The 18156-nt window shown below is 40.4% G+C and overlaps 1 protein-coding gene across 1 annotated transcript; it reads right to left on the bottom strand.

Moving 5' to 3' along the window:
* Nucleotide 1: 1 nt before the first annotated feature.
* LOC132258479 (protein Skeletor, isoforms B/C) lies at nucleotides 2–17404 on the bottom strand. The gene is made up of 11 exons (XM_059755807.1): nucleotides 17317–17404; nucleotides 14922–14948; nucleotides 11337–11413; nucleotides 11091–11242; nucleotides 6536–6647; nucleotides 3904–4323; nucleotides 3811–3831; nucleotides 3268–3693; nucleotides 2681–3203; nucleotides 2411–2574; nucleotides 2–2348 (listed from the first exon to the last, which is right to left on the bottom strand). Exons 1-11 carry the CDS (start codon nucleotides 17402–17404, stop codon nucleotides 2175–2177), a joined length of 2184 nt encoding a protein of 727 aa, XP_059611790.1. The 3' UTR covers nucleotides 2–2174.
* Between the last annotated feature and the right edge of the window lie 752 nt (nucleotides 17405–18156).

Genomic DNA, 18156 nt, shown 5'->3' with positions numbered 1-18156 from the left:
GAAAACATTTTATTTGAAAATTTCAGGATTCTGCTGTTCTCTTGACTCGAAAACATCCAGACTTTCAATATTAATTATTACAAGAAGTACAGGGTAAATTTTATATCAAGAAATTTGAATAAATTTCGTTAGATTTTCCTTAGAATAGAAGTTACTTCTAAATTTCTATATAAATGTAGTTAAGTACAAAAAGTATTATGAGTTAGTTAACAATAGAGGTGGAAATTATAAACAATTTTTACACAAGAAAATGCACAACAACAGTGAAAACATCAAATGAAGTTAAGATTCGAAATCACGTTCAATTTTTCTGTGTCTTTTCGGTCTCTTCATTTCTTGATATGTTTCAACTCCATTTGCCCAGATATTTCAATATTTCCTGATAGTTCATCAATGTTGGGTTTCATTACACTGAATTTATTGTACGTAAAAATCAAAGGGTAATAGATAAATTTTAGATGTAAATTCTTTGATATTTCTCACGTTACTTTTTGTGCCATATTATTGTCCTAAGATATATTTTGATATTAACTTCTTTTTCCCAATCTTCTCATATAAATTTGTGAGTAAATCCGTTAATACAGCGATGAAATATGTTTCTGATACAATTTATCTTCTCAAAATCCTTTTGAATGACAATTTAGATTTTAGGGAAATTTGACTTAATACAATTTTTATAATATTATTGTCTTTATTTGATCTCACATTTTTTTTCTCAATATCTTCTAGTTAATTACTATCAATAGAAAATAATTGCAATCTGCCAGCCTATTTTATGAGCTTCACGTGTATAAATTTACAAGATCTTCTTCATTATAATTTCTGAAGTTATCATTTTTCTCCTCTTCCATCACTAATTTTAGAGTTAACACCAATATTTTCTGCTTAAAGGTAAATGACTCTTTTTCTTCATTTATTTACCAGAATTTGAATATGAATATCTTTTCATTGATTAAATCTAATTCAGAGAAATATTCTTGTTCTTTATAAGGTAAATATTTTATTGTCATATTTTGAGAATTTTCTCTCTCGAGATTTAATCTTGCAATTTTTTTTTTAATTTTATTATTGTATATAATACACATTCCTTTTACTCTTATTTACATCTAGTAATTGTAGAAGATGCTCTTCTGCAAAAATCCTGTTAGAATGTATAATTAAAATCTTTGTGCAAGTATTGTCCACCGTTTACTGATAAATTGAAATTCTTCTCCCGTGACGCTTAAACAAATTAACAAAATATGCCCAACAGAAGCCGTTTCGCGCACAAGGAAAAAATATAACTCTTCAAATGTTGTGTGTTTCCTTAGAATATTTCTATTTCTAAAAATGTTTTGCACCACATAAATTACATGTCTTTTTTTTGCAACAACAGCTAATAAATTTATACATCTATCAATGATAATTGTTCATTGTAGGTTTTTCACATTATTTTTCAGATTTCACTTTTATTTATTGTCAAGTTTCCATCATGAGTTGTATTTCATCTAAATAGTTGAAGAAAATACCAATAAAAAGCTTTCATACGAAAGTAAAATTCTCTTTACTTCTCCATTAAATTTATGAGATAATTTCCGTGCAGTATTTTTCTCCTAATATTAGTGAAAGATTGACCTAAATAGATTTAAGAATACAGTCTAATTGTTTTATTTTTTCCTTTAAAACTTTTTCACTTATATTTATTCACACATTCTTCAACTTTATCGATTCATCAATTCATCAGTAAAATTATTGTCACTGATTTACACAATTATTGTCATCATTTTCTTCCAAATTCTCACATAAAAGCATCCAGCAAAATGTGTTGAATGCATTTCTCATTAAAATTGTCCAATTACATTGAAATACCGCTAAGTTTCTCTCTCTCTCTCATGAAAAATTGGTTAGGAAGCTTTTGATAAACGATATGTCGATTGATCAATAAAACCTTACGATTTCTTCACTTTGTCTTTATCTAAATTTTGTTACTCGAATTTCAAAAACTTCCCTCATCTTAAGAACTAGAATGTCCACCGCAGAGACTTGTAATTCACACTTTATCAGTCATTCAGAGCGCTTTCACACAGTTTTTTTTTCAGATATGTTTTGATACGATATCGCCTGGTTGTTGGGTTTGTTCTTCACTCAATTCACATTGAAAACCTTCCAAGGAGTGTTTTGGAATGTCTTAACTATCAGGCATACTTGTAATTTGACATGATTTCGCTCACAATCTTGTAAATCGCACCGAATACAGCCAAGAAGACTGCATTTGGCACTTGCAATTTCGTACCAAAACTGCCCTGATGACTGTGTGACAATTTGTCCACAACGTGGATTTTCCATCCCAGATTCTTGTGAGTGTAGCACTGCGACAAAATGGAGAGTCAGTAAGGTGTGAGTTTTATTATTTTTTACGATTGAGACTCACCTGATAATACACCAAATCCGGAGTGTCCATTGCGACTGTCCAATTGAGATAGCCAGGCTCGTTCTTCTCGCAGTCCAAATACAATGTGGTTTTGTAAGCCTCAAAAGTTTCACTTTCTGCCGACTTATCGACGGTCTTGTGCTTCCACTCGCAGTATCCACCGACTGGAGGCGAAGAAAGGACATGTTATTGTTGGTCATTTATCACAAAATGAATGAGATAAGGTTTGCACACAGCAAAGTGTGTCGGTGAACAAGAAAAATCCTTTACCTCCAGTGGGAATCTTGTATCCCTCGGCGTCCGTTTCCACTCCGGCGTAGACTGTCTGCCTTTGCTGCTCGGCCGCCGACAATTGACCATAACCACCCTCTATTGAGTCACAAATGTACAGTGGGTGGTAGCGGGCGGGCTGAGCCGGTTCATCGCCTCCCTGCACAACGAACGTGTACGTTTTGCCACGCTCAACCGTAATTTCGGGGATTAGCATATCGTTCATGTACCACGCAATTCCCCACGAGGGATTGCCGGTGATGGTGGTGTAGCCCCGCTTGCCGCCCGTCGGGCCAATCTTCGCGTAAATGACACTATCACTGTCGGCGATAATCTTCATCGGTGGCCATGGCTTGAGGTCGTTCTCCTCCTTGAAGTCATAAATTGACGCCACGCACGAGTGGTCGTTCTTCGAAGAGAAATTTATCTGGATGTCATCCAGAGTGGCGTCCATGCCGTTGTGGAGATGTGCGTTTGCCTCCTTCTCCGAATTCAGTGGTCCAATAGCTCCAATCACAGAAATCTGCAAAGCAAAAAACCACGCCATGACATCACAGTACACTGAAAATGGGAATTGATTGTCGCACTTCTCGATCGAGAGGAATGGCCCTGTCGTTGATGGGCTCATTCGTCTGCAGCGGTCTCGTGAATCTCACGCTCGTCACTCCATTCTTCCTGTCTCCAGAAATCACCATCACATCGTTTCGGCCTCCGATCCGCCTGTCCGGACACACGCCGTGCTTCCCATCGCACTGCGACAGGTGCGACATGTAGTAGTCCTCGGCCCAGAAGATGCGCTTCTTCGTGTCGTAGAAGGCCACCACAACGTCTCCACCGACCATTTGCGACCTTCCCTGTGCGCCCGACAAACCAAACGCCATGTACTGATCCTCCCGGATGCGTCCGTACAAGTCCACAATCACATTGTCCCCCTGAATTTCCCACTTCACCTGCAGCCGTCCGCCCAGCATTTCTCGGCAGTTGTTGTGTTGCGGCTTGGCCGTTGTTGTGGTCTGAAAAATCACGAACAAAAATTTCAATTTTCCGACCATCGCATTTTTCCACTTTCGTATTCGTCTGAAATTGACTTTAACGCGAATAAACATCCCATAACTGTTGACACTACTTACAGGGTTGTACCACCAGGGAGGCTTGCGTAGAATCAAAGGGAAATGTTGCGCTTCAGTCGTGATATGCTTTACATATGTAAACAGTGAACTCACCGGGATTTTTGTTTGACCAAGAGCAGGCGGAACATCGAGGTCCGTCGGTATGAAAACGTGACCGAAGTTGTGACGATACTCCACACACCAAACGGCGAGCCAATCTATATCGTAAACAGTGAGATTCCCAGGCAACTGAATTTCAATGTCCTCTCCTTGGTAGCCTCGAAGTGGTTCCAGAGAGCCAACCTCGTTGGGCACCTTAATGCCCATGATGTTCGGCTCGCTCCCATTTCCCACCCAGAAGTACGCATCGGGACCCGCTCCGTCGTAATGGAGGTTCGGAATGTAGAATGTCTTGGCATCCAGGACGCTGATATTGCTGCTCCTCAGGCCATGTGCCAGGCGCTTGAATTCTGGCAACACACGCGGTTTTGGCACTTCAAGACCCGGCGGAATAAACACTTCCCCGAAATCCACCTGCAAATGAAAGTTTACTCATTACTCAACTACACAGTCAGCCATCAATCTACATCACACAGCGGAAAAACTCCCACAGGATTGCGAGAATCGGGGATGATTGAAAATATCTAAACAAAATTACCCTTCTCCGCTCACGCGATGTGGGTAAAAAGTTTAAATACACATCCCACATAGGGAATATTTCACTGTATACTCATAACATTGTTAGTTAATCCACACGACGTTAGTGATAATCACAATTTCACCCTCTCGCCGCTGATGCCCGATATTCCACTCACACACGGGAGCCGCTCGAACCCCTCGAGCGTCCCCATTCGCTGAGAGAAGCCGCAACAGTGGCGCTGTGCGTGCGCACCCCCACAGACGGGGTCGATAAAGTCGGGAGGGACCATTTTGTGTGAGCTCTCTCACAGCCACCAACCCCAGAGCGGCGATGCCAGCAAAAATGGTCGGAAAGCTCAGCATGGGGACCGTCGCTCCGATGGGGTGGCACCGACCCTCATCGCACCACGCAATGCTGTCAAAACTCCAGACAGGACACACAATTTGCTTGTATAATCATTCCACCGCACAGAGTATCAAATGCAACAGATTTTTTTGGACAGAAAATATTTACACTTTTTTATTAATTGCGAAAAATTGTTCTGAACTTCCCAGAGGCGAAATTTGTGTGGGAAATGCAGAGTGAAAATGGCTCTTTAGCTCATTCCAGTATGATTTATCCTCTATTACGCTTATCACCGATTTTCGCTAATACTTAATGTAAAATGTGAAGAGCATAAACGCATAGTATGGAAGGTTTTTCATGCGATTTACAACTTGGGAGAACTTCTCTGCGGTTAGAGTTATAATCCCAACAAGACCCAAAAGGATATAATGCCCAAACGTTGGCAGGTGGTTTATTTCCGAGCGTCGAAAAAATAATTCCGACTCCTGCTTTTGTTCCTCGAAACCACATATATATACTTCTTGCTATCGCTGCATGAGCGCGCTTCGCCAAGAAAATGAGACAATTCGAAGTACCTTCCAGTATTCATAGAATTCAACAATATTTCTTTGAATAAGAGTTGAGTTTTGTTCCGCAGATATTCCACTCGACAGAGACCTCACTGTCATTATCACTTTTCTTGCACAAACTCCCACCACTCAAAAAGCCACCACCTCACTCTCCACTGAATGTCATGGTGTATTTTAAAACTTTTGCAAATGCCAGCAAGATGTGTCGTGTGCCAGATGAAATAATAATTGTGCCAGCAAAAGTGAGAAATTTAATTAAAATCCCTCATTGTTGTTGTGTCTTGTGTGGGCGACATTTTCGCTATTTTTCCACCCCCGCACATGACCCAGGACATTTTGCAATTTTACAGAATTTCCCAGAATTTCCCTTGTGGCCATTGCAAAATGTCCAAATCGATTAAATTCGCCCATGAAGCAAACATCAATGGGAAATTTAATAGTGCATAATCCGACAAATGGGTATGAAATGCATTCACATTCTCTGCCAAACCAACTTATTGGAGATTTTCGCTTGGCAACAGCAGTCACCATAGTTAAGGATTTTGAGTGTAAGCTGTGGGAAGCGACACTGGAAGAAATGGGATTCAGCCAGAGTGAAATTGCATGTGATCCTTTTGAGGATTTCATGCAAAGTCGCTTGCTGAATTCACTGCAATCCTCATCAATTTACCAACAAATGCTCCGTGTTTAGTAATGAAGGAGGTATAAAGTTTAGTTTAGAATTATTAGAAATGGGCTAAACATTGATAGTTAATTGCATATATTTTAAAATTCATGTAGTTTTCATACTGCAAAAAAGGTCAAAATAAACTTCCTCTACATTATTTCCCACTTATTCGCGATATTATTGTGATAGTTATTTATGTTTCATATTGCTAAGCCAGCAAAAAGTGTCTGCAAACTAACTAAATTTTTGCACAGCCATCAAACATAAGAAAACGAAGTTGAATAACTAGATTTTATATACAAATCGCAATAGTTTCGGAAGATTTGTACATATTTCATATCATTGCGTCCAATTACAACTCCATAAATTCTATAAAGAAGAGTCAAGAGAGGAGTTTAATCTGTTGAAAAGGGAGTGTATGTAAAGTGTGTGGGTTCGTAGAGAGAAAGAAAACTAATTTGAGGGTGTCTCCAGGGACTTTCAAAGCAGTATTAAACTTTTACTATAATGGTATTTTGTACTGACCGTAAATCTCCTGCACCACACAGAAAGCCACCGAATGTCTCGAATCCTCTTTCCCATCGGCAGCCGAAGGATGATGTCGGTGTTGTTGTGAGCTTGCAAGATGGGTGGATCTCTGGAACGGCAAACAAACAGATAATGAGCGAAAAGTGTATGGGAATTTAATGCTCTGCGGTTGCATGGCAACTTTCAGTGCATTTCTTCAAAGGACTGATCAATAGAGGAGTTCCGTCTGAGCAAATTTATACACTCTGCGGAATGGACGGAGTTGTTCAAACATAAAAGAGAGCGTAAACCCTTGCTGACTTCTCCCTCGCGCTGGGATGCGTCCTCTCTTATGAATGTAATGCCTATATATCAATGTCAATAAAACCAAAAACCATGAAACGAGGCCTCCATCTCCAATTGCAGGCAACCCACCCTCAGTGCCATCTCGCCCTTCCCGATACTAAACACCCTCAAAATAAATCTGCGGAACTTTATTAAAGTCCCATCATTCATGTATCTCCCAGCAGTATTTCATATTTATCAGAGACTCTCAATACTTATTGCTGTGCTGCATTCTCGAGGAGGTGAGCTCAACCCCGTCCGAGCCGCTCTCTCGTTCCACCAGCCATTTGTTCTCAATCTTGTACGATATGAATGGGTATTCAGCGGAAAAGAATGAGGATACTTCGTCCCACTTGGCAAGATGATTATATAGTTTGACAATTCCCGGTGGGAAACGCTTCATAACGACCACCAAAGCGTCTCGTTTGTCTCTCAGCACACACTGAATTCTCAAATCGGAAGTCACAAAGTACAGAGCTGTCTTCATCGTGTATTCATAGCTAAATTAATTGAGATGTTCATAATATTAGAACATATTTGTTCTCCATTTTGTTATTATCTTCCTGATTGTCTCTATGGAAAATATCTTTCACGAGAAAGTGCTGGGAAATTCATCATCAGACTTCGAGAGAAAACCATTAATGAATCGAATTTCAAGAATTTCGTCCCTTTGTGTGTTTCTCTGGCAAAACACAGCACAACATGGTGTGTTTATGCAAAAACAGTCAATTCAAAACGTTTATCCACTCACTGGGAAATCCACTTGCTTTGGCGTGTATGGAAATGATGATTTGAATATGAAGAGTCCACCCATCCACCCTCCTATTGAAGCCCACGGGATCTGAATATCCCTTCTGCTCTTCTATTCACAGCATCACCGCGACAAATTCATACTCTTTCTTGAGTGAGCAAGAAGGGTTGAAATCAATTGGTTGAAAGCATTTTTGTCTTCTTCAGTCTCACCACACAAAACATCCACTGCTGAGCACATTGCATGAGGGTGAATACGCACGAACCTCCAAAGCATTGAATAACGCTGAAGTACTGCAACAATTTATGTAAATTGTGACGAATTTTCGCTGAATTTGCACTAAAACACGTTCGAGTTTGATGCAATATTTTGTATCAAAGACAGGAATTATTCCTTCTTTCTCTTGTGAACAATTTTTCACTCAACAATCGAATAAAATTCAAATGTTGCACAAACTACCCTCGACGAGATGTTCCCGAGGGAGTTACAAATGAAAACAGATAGACTAATTTCCGTCGACAGCAGCTCCTCCAAATACATTTGTGTTAAAAAACGATGCAACAAATCTCTAGAAAATCCCATAATCTTTAAGATTCCACTTGTCTGTCGTACGCCTTTACTCCCTTCTGACTTGAAAATGTATTAAAAAGCCCAAGGAAAAACCTTTCAACTCTAAATTTCAACTCGTACGAAGTGTATTAAATCATCGATGAAAATCCAGATCGCGTTAAACATTCTGCCATCGCGATGTAATTGAAGAAGACTCATATTTCAGCATCTACTATGTGTGCAATTTCCATCTGCAACACCCTCAACTCTTGGTGCTGCCGGAGAAATAATTTACTGTGCAGCGTACGTGATGTTGTTGTCACATTCATTTCTATGCAAATTGCAAGGAATGGAGAACGGCAGCACTTTGCTCTGATTCAATTTTATACCCCATCATTTAAGGGTGTTCACATAATTGAATAAATTTAATTGGCTTACAAGTGATCAACAATACTTTTCGTCCTCTATTCACTCATCGTGCGGACTGCTTAGGGAGAATTTCCACTGGCACAATCTAACGTTATTCATTGATTAAAACGAATCCCCATGGAGAGAAAATCGATCGGAGCCATTCGAAAAATGGGAAAGTTCAGTGGCAGCAATTTATTTAAAACTGCTGACATTAAAATTCAATCTTCCCCGCAGGTAGATGAAGAATTATTGCATTTCTTCTGAGGGAGAAGAAATTGGAGTATCCAGAGATTATTGAGTTTCATTTCCTATAGTACATATAATCCATTTTGTCGACGATTCATTGCATTGCATTGCAGTTTGCTAATGCTCGAAGACTGAAGTGGAAGCTGAGAAGATTCTCCTTATCAGCCTGAGACAGTAGAATTGATTCTTCACTGAACAAATTTGATTAATGCAATTTATTTGCGATATATTTTCAAATGTGAATCATGAATTGAAATATAATTTCACGCATTTTTACTTCATTGGAAATTCTTGTCTCTCGGCATACGAATTAAAATGAATATTTTGTCACCCCCGCATCAGGCGGGAAATCGAGGTGGAGAAGAGACGATTTCCCCCGAGGCAATTGAGAATTTGCACAGTGACGATGCCCATGGACGAGGTACACATAATAACTAATAACACTCGGCACGTGGCGTTAACAATGAAGTGCATTAGAGAGTGAATATCGGGTGTGTTAACAGTGAAAAACCCCCGTGAAATCACCCGCCCCAGAGCGACCAAACAGCACACACACAATACAGACCGTGGATGTCCCCTTCGATTTCTTGATTCATCATCATCCACGCAGATCAAAACGAGGAAATATATTGTATTCCATTATGTGCCATGTATAGACGAGTGAATTCATACTTTAGCGTATAATATGCCTCCGTTTTTGGAGTAGTCTCACTTTATCCTCTCCTGCACTCGTCGCGTCTTCCTCCCTCGTGCCATCCTTCAGCTCCTACACTCCCCGCTTCCTCTCTAATCTCTAAATCGTTCGTGAGCACATTGAAGAGTTCATTGAGCGGAGGTGGAGGAGAAAAAACTCAATTTATATATCCCATGTACTTGTCGCTATGCGACGTAACAATGTCTCATGACATTTATGACATCATCTCCGTTCCTGTGAAGGATTCATTTAAAATGAAATTAAAGGAAGAAATGCCATCACTGTTCGCACACACGAAGGAAGAAAAGAAGACACGAAGAATACCCATTCTCAAGTCCCGTCTTTAATGCCATTTCACTCATCCTCCACTTCACACTTCAAGTGTTTTTCCTTTTCCCTTTCACTTAATTGGAATGAAAATATATAGATTCTGCTTCCAGAATTCTTCTGCTACAGCATCTTCCGTGCAATTATATTGTATTGATTTGGTTGCCTTCAAAAGCACTCAGCTTCGTGAGTCTCATTCATTAAAATCCCAATCCATCAAATTCTCATTAATTTAACTGGTCTCCCGCTCTATTTTTCACCCATTTTCCCCTGATTCACATCATAAGGCATTTAGCCATGTGATCCGTCGCCCCCACCATGGCAATAATCACCTATTTGCCGAAACTCTCCCCTCGTCGTCAGCAACAAAAGCGTATCACTATTATCGTAATGAATTTTAATCCCACCCTTGGATCTCTTCATCCCATGAAGACACAGTGACAGCGATGAATGACGCTAGAAAAGGGGAAAGATTTGCATTCAAGTCAGTCGAAACTGATTTTTCTTTTTTTTTCTCACCCCAAATTCATTGCATTAAGAGCATGTTTAACGCTTCTCCTGATCCCACAATGTCTCTGTCTCATCTTATTTGCTTGGGTGACTATCAAAGAACACATTTGGGATACTTTTCACTTTGGGCGTGTGAGCCAAAGTGGCCTAAGACATTCGGCATACTTTTCCTGTGTCTTCCACTAAATCTCTAACACTCCTTATCTTGGCATAAGAGAGTCCATGAAATTTTCTGAGTACTTCTCGCGACGATAGGCCACAAAACACCTTCCTTCCGCAGGAAACCTCTTCGACTCTCAGCTTCCGATATGATAATAAGGGGAGATGTGGCAACAAAGGGTCTTCTTTTCAATGGCAAAATGACGATAGAGATATGAGTGAAGGAAAATAATCTAATTAATTGCAAGAAAGCACGAAGATCGTGTCTAAATTCCTTTCGCACAATCGTAATTGTGAGGAAAGCAATATCTTCACCAACACTGTTTGCTTCTGCTCTGTACATAAGTATGTGGATTGCCATTACAGTCCATAAGGACACCATATTGGCACGCTGTATAGTGGCGATATTCTCGAAATCTATCGCAAAACACATGATACTGGATCATTCGGGGATTTCGCTTGAAGAGGCGCTTATGGCATTGTGCGAGGATGCGCCGGAGGGATGGCATTTGAGTGGTGTGTGGAGGGTGATGAGAAAATGCGGATTCGTCGATTTAGTGTGCTGAAAAAAAAATACAAACCTGCCAGAGTAATCCTCGGGATAGGGAATGATGTAACCCTCCGGACTCGGGCGTGGGGAGTTTCCAACCCAAAAGTAGGCGTCCGGTCCCAAACCATCGTATGCAAATCCTTTGATGAAGATCGTCGACTCATCCACTGCATAAACGGTGCCCTGAACGGTGAACAACATTAGTTTAGAGTTGATGGTGAAAGGGAAGAGTGTGGCGCATATTTATGGGGCGCGCGGAAAGTCACACAATAGTTACCTTAATGCCATGAGCAAATTCAGTTAGTTGTCCTATTAGGCGGCCGTAGTATGGTTCCGGTGGTGCACGCGAATGAACTGTAACAGGAAACAGAGTCTATAATAGCAATTGCCACAAACTTTCTCACTTTGCCACACAGTTCATTCATCCATTCAGCGTGTGTGTGTATATTTTGTATTTTCCAATATTTCACTAATTTCAGGAAAAAAGGACAACGTGGAAAAAGTGTGAAAGGTTTTACCCTCACCGGATATATATCATTTCCTCAATTTGTAAATCCCGTCAACATTTAACCATGATATCTATCTTTATGGTTGAAAATCCTGCTCTTTGATGAGTTGTGTATTGTGTTTATTTACAATCAAATTTATTTTTAAACTCACTGTATATTTATACGGTGAGCTTTCCAAAGAATTACGCGCTTATCCCCCTTTTTCCTTCCTCGTCACTGTGTGAGTGTGAAGCTTGAAATATGTGAAACTATGACTCTTCCCAGGGCGATTAGAGCGTGATGAAAAATGAAAATCGATCTAAATAATTGGCTAGATGTGAGGGTGTTGCGGTGCAGAATTTTATAAATCGAATCGGCACCCTTGTCACGCGCTCACCACTTCGAGACGCCATGAGACCGGCAATGTGCCTCTCCTTGGGCATCTGATGTGTCCCCGGGATAAAAAGCTATCCACTCACTCAGTGGTCCTTGAAGTTATGTATGTCGAACTCACATGTGGTTGGAATTGTAAATTGCTTTCTTCAACTGGGCAATTTCCTCTTCACACCCCTCAGAGCCTAACGCCCGGCCATACAGTGAAATTGTCCTCCTTTTTCGTGATATCGAATCACAGAATAACAAACGGCATATATTGCACATATATAGATAGATCGAAGAGAGAAAATAATGATGATTTCACCCTATAAACCACTAAATCTTTCTCGCAAAACAGAAAAAGCTTGGGATACTTTTCGCCAGCGAGCAAGAAATCATTTTACAACATTCCCCCATATCATTCATTACTCGTCTCCACTGGGTTGAAGCAGGAAAATTGACGATTTCAATTATTTTAATGGAATAGAAGGAAAATCCATTTTCCAGAAATTGTGGGCGAAGGTGCGTGTTTCGTCATGAGAAATAATCCGCTGTAAACAAGTGATATATGACTTTGATTGGCATCAGCAAATAGCACTAAAAGCATGATTTTGTCTAGCAAAATTATTCAGAAAAAAGTTAAACCCTTCGCGATGAGTGCTGAGAAAACATCAGCACGTGTCCGTGGAGTTACGTGATACAACAGCTAAAATAATGTCATCACGTTCCATTAAATCCCGGTCCGTCCATAGATTCAAATGAAGTATATGCCTTTGTTCAGCCCAGATCATAGAGCAGAGACCCCAAAACGTGAATAATGTATATTTGTCGGTATCCTTCCCACTGTCACTGAAAGGTGAGGACTCATCTGTTCGTTTATCGATCCACAAGTTACCTTCGACGTTTGGCACTTTTCCTCAAACGCTGAGGAATGTGTACACACGCACACAAATACGCAATGCTCACTATGTGTATAAATTTGCATGGAAAATCACCCCCTGGAAACATCGCTTCCGTCCACATATTTTCCAGGAGTTCGCTACAAGCCCAGAACGTGCCTCACAATGCGAGAACGGCATTAACCATAGCCGTGGACGGCAGTAGAGTTGCTCTGGAAAATATGAGCAATAAGCGTGAAACCAGTGTGGAATTTGGAGGGGTGTTGTGAGGGCATTTGTCGCCCTCACTACGCACAATCCAGACTCCTGTAATTTGCAATGCCATCGATGGGAGGTAACGTCGATAATTGTATCATAAGCGAGCGGTGCCATAAAAAATTATCTCACTTCTCTCGATTCAGCAGCCACGAATCAGTGATAAATGCAATTGAAGGAAAAACCACTCCCACAGCATTGATCTGAAAACCCTGTCTGACTCCTTGGCGATAACTGTGCGCGCGAGAGTATGTAATACATTTCATCGGTGGAAAGACAGAGAGCTTGGCAAAAGTCCCTCATTTTGAGGTGTTCACGCGGAAGTAATTCAATTTCCGATAATTTCCAATATAATTCGCCCAATCATGAAAGTTCTATCGCGCTTTCCCGACTGACAGTGAAATATTTCGCCCGGCGATGCACTCCGCGCAAACTTCCAACCACAACATTCGTGCCCTCTCGACCACCCTCGAGACATTCTTGGCGATCCAACTACCAAATATCTCTCATATAGTGTCAATTTAGGGGAACGAAGTCACCCCATCGATATCTCCCGCCAGTGAATTGAATTTGCAATATAACTCAATAAACGACATCTCGCATTGTAATTGAGATACGCAGAAAAACTTGCATATTGCATTACTAATGGAGTCATTATTCTTTTCGACACCACCCCACAAATTACTCATTAAGAAACCACCAAAATACGACGAGGGGGAACAATTTACCAATTTGCTGTCATGAAAAGCCAATGAGTACCAGCAGTGCTCATGGATTTACATGTGAAATTTTCAGTATAAATACTCAAAATGGACTGTCCAAATGAGCCCTCAGCAGAGGGATGAAGGTTGCAATTGCGTACGCAAATAGGTGACAATTTCTCGCCGGTGGGAAAGGTTCGGTTGGATGTGGGGTCGGCGATCCCATAGAATTTTACGACGCTGGTTCTGGTGCTCAATGTATCTGGGATGGAGGGTGTGAAATAATAAATTGCCAGCAATAAAAGTCATATCGCAAAAATTCATGCACTGGCGGAAGTGTGTCACACAATAGGTACAGATGAGGGTGGAACTTTCTAACAAAGTTGTAGTGGAAATGCTGATAAAGGTTCATGTAATTTGCACACATTATTAATTTGTCACTGCGCACGGAAAAATATTTAGTAGATAAACCGTCGTGCCATGACTGAATAAATTTTCACATTACATAAGTAATTATAATGCTGAGTGCCGTAGCATTCTCCTCGTAGGTGGTTGACCTTTGCTGGAATTGATGGAGGACCTGAATAGGGGACGACAGCGCGTGGGAGGAAGGAAAGAAAAATTGCGAAAGGCGCTTCTCATGATGATCAAATAATTTCAAGAGATTTCCACTTGAAATTGGAGCTGTTAATCGATTTTTTTCCACGGCGTCTCGCAGGGTAGAAAACAATTCACTGATAAAGTGGAATATTTTCATCATTTCTTCTTCCTTCCACACCAATTGAGCGGGAGAAAAGAAATGCAGAAGGACGAAAAGTGGGGAGCTTATTGGGAGAACTTTTGCACTTCACCTCCCCTATTCTGCGATAAGACTTGAGGAATAAGTTCTGATGGAAGAAAGTTAAATTAGTTTCCATCTTGCAGCGAAATTAACCATGGAAGTGGCACTGCCCACAAAGGAGAAAGTAGTTCAATATTTCTCCTCTCGGCTCTATCTTGTTGTCAGCATTCTCTCGCATGGCTTAAGTAATATTACATAATTGCAAAACTCGTATACTTAAAATACACACTCACACACTTCAGCTTCGTGGTAAATTTTTGCAATCAACAATAGTGTGAAATTGATCATTAACAATCGACTCACGTTTTCTGTAGACATGGTACGGAAAGGCTGCATGAAAGACAATTAATAAGATAATCATTATTGAATTTTCCCTATCTCTTTATTTATGAAGACACAAACACTCATGGTGGTTAATTGATTTTCACCATGCTAAATATTGACTGTGTGTTTCCTTGGACAATTTCTCACACTGACCCGCATTTAATATTCCCTACAGATGTGCTCTCAAAAGTGGATTGACGGGCAAAGCATAAACTTTCAGTTTCTCTGGCGAAATCACGATAATGGCATGCTTATGTGTTATAAAGTATAAATAAAACATCGAGTAAGTAAAATAGTGCAAAAAGGTTCATTAATCTCCTCTCAAGTATACATTTGACTCTCTTCCACACTTATGACTATGGATTTGTGAGGGAATTGAGACAAAAACTGGGCCTTCAGTCAATAAAAATAAACATTAATAGTCATCGAGAGATTTCACCCTTGTTTGCTCAACAATTCGATCACTCACGATGAGGATGGTGGCAAAGACGAAGGCAATGCACAATTCTCACATCGACAGCCCACAATTAGGACTTCGGAGAGATGAAAATTTCCCATACATTTACGCGTCTAACATGAAATTATGCCCATGAAATAAGAGATTTTATTGATGACAGAGCAAAAAATGCAAATCAAAAACATTACACGCATAAGAAGTAATATTATTAAGTAGCACTTTGATCAATTTTCTACAATTTCACACTTCCTGTCGGATCTCTCAAATTTAATTGAGTCAATCGAATGCAAGAAATCTATTTAAATTTCTCTTCACTGCAGGATTTTAGCTGAAATCCCGTCGCAAAGTGGGAATTTTAGTATGAAATTCTACAAGCTTAACTTGGATGCGAAATGTGACTCCGTATCCGGTTGACCCTACGGAATGACAGAAGATGAAAAACACAGAACACAGAGCGACGCTGAGTCAATTCGCATCAATCAAAATCGATGGTAATTGACAAGAAAACGTATTGCTTCTGCCATTTCAAATGGCCTCCATGAAACATTGAACTCATTATCAGATTTGACACTCGCATCAGGAGGGAGAGAATGTCTCAGTGATTATTCTTGTAAGATTTCTAAGTAGATTAAGGACAGAGTCCACAACATCGACGCTCAACTTTCACTACATTTTAATTACAAAGCCCCGTCTAGCAGCGACAACGCAGCATGCCACGAATCCATATTAATGCAATTAGTCAAAAGAATACCTCGCATGTATTTATGAGATTTTCACATGGAGAAGTGCTCATGATGCAAATGATGCAAGATGTGTACATATTCATGCTTCGAGAGGAAAAACACGATACCCACTTTATTCTTTGCCATCAGTGACAATTAACATGGGCCTTCAAAAACGTGAGCATTTTTAATAGTAAGCCATTAGTGCACTTCACATGCTTTCACTCTAGTATTTTATGTTAAAAATAAACTCGCTAATTGGTGTGGTTGACAATGAAAACCCACATTTTTATGTCAACACTACACCGACTTGAGCAAATAGCCAACAACAAGGCGCACATTGTGGAAAGTTTTCGTGAAATTTTTGTGATATTTGACTTTTAAAGACACATCCCAAAAAATTAATAACCTAAAGCCGGTTTTTTCCGATCTAAACAGACAACTTAAGTTAAAGAAAGAGATACAACCTTCACGAAGAATCAATGCAAATTAAGCTCAAGGCAGCACAGCTTCACTGAGAAGGTGTACACAGCAATGATGATAATATTTACCCATATTAGTAATGTATAATAACAATATTAACGTCACATTATGAAAATTTGTGCTCCACAAAGAAAGTAAATCAACAATTTGCACATGCGATGAACCTCAACTTGCCTCTATTGCATTTCTTCAATATTTTACAATATTATACAATACAATTAGATGATAAAACATAATATTTGCGCTCTATATAACTTTTTTTCATGCATCACAAATGATACAATTTTTCCTGTCTTTCTGGAATGTTTCTATTCAAATGCAATAAGCAAATAAATATACAATTCTCATTGTTTTCTCTCTATAATTTTTACATTTTCTATGGATTTTACATGATAAAGGCTTTCCAGTCAATTCTCCAGTGTACTGAAACACCTTACGTACACCATCGCTTTGTATTTTCCCTGCCTTGGAGCACGAGATTCTCGTCAAAAATCACAAAAATTCATTGACTCTCTCGTGAACTGTCCAGAACATAAAAAAACACAAACACACACGCAAGTGAAAACAGTTCATGCAGAGCAGAAGTGTCGTGTGAATGAGCCGCTGGAGTTTGGCGCAAAAATTTTCCCAAATTAATTAACTCCGTCGGCTCGCGGGCGTGAAGGGGGGTCAAGTGGAGTTGGTGTTCAATGAGGTGCGGAAGAAACTTTACCGTTGGTGCAGCAGAAAGCCACGATGAGCAGTGTCAGGGTGAGGTGGTGGCCCCCAATTGTGTGGGGTCGCTGACGGGTTGGGGGCATTTTGGAGCACCCAAAATGGCGGTCGTCCACCGTCGAAATCCTCCCGTCGAGGGTGACTAAACCACCCGCTCTCGCGTTCTGTCCGTCCCAGGTGACTTTATTCCATCCAACGAAATTATTCCCACGAATTTCTCTCTCTTGCCCCGCTTAAATTGCTTTCACTTGAGCTCTTTTTCACGCGCGCAATGCCAAAATTCGGCGATAAACTATTTCACGATTTTTGTTCACACAATCTTCACCTTTCGCAGAAGCAAATCAGCACAAAAATCTTCTCACAACTGTTTCCCTCCGAGAAAAAGAAGCAAAACCTCTTTCAATCTCCGTCGTCAAATTGTATTATTGTCTTTTATCACAGAGCTGTGGTCTCTTCGCCGAAAAGTGGTCACTGGCTGGCGAGATGAAAATGAGATAAGTGCGTTCGTCCAGCGCGCCAGGTGAGGTGGTGAATAACAAATTCGCGACGATGTGTGAAAGGAAAGTGATGAACTAAGGAATGGAACAGAAAAAAAGACTACTGGGACACCCAAAAGCGCGACAGTGGCTCAAGTGCGCTCATGGAGAAGCTCAACCTCGGACTGAGGTGTACGCGGCGGAAAATCCCCCAAAAAGCGTGCTCAGAGTTCGCCGGAGCTCCCACATCCGGAGCAGAGACAGCATGGAGAGACACGGCGAGAGAGAGAGTGCTCGTGGAGCAGCTGGGGAAGGCTTCACGCCCGATGGAAGGGGTTTCCCCCACGACACGGCGCCTTTCT

The sequence above is a fragment of the Phlebotomus argentipes genome, unplaced genomic scaffold (genome assembly GCF_947086385.1).
Source record: "Phlebotomus argentipes unplaced genomic scaffold, Phlebotomus argentipes genome assembly scaffold_4, whole genome shotgun sequence".
NCBI lineage: Eukaryota > Metazoa > Arthropoda > Insecta > Diptera > Psychodidae > Phlebotomus > Phlebotomus argentipes.
This window is presented reverse-complemented; position numbering and strand designations above follow the sequence as displayed.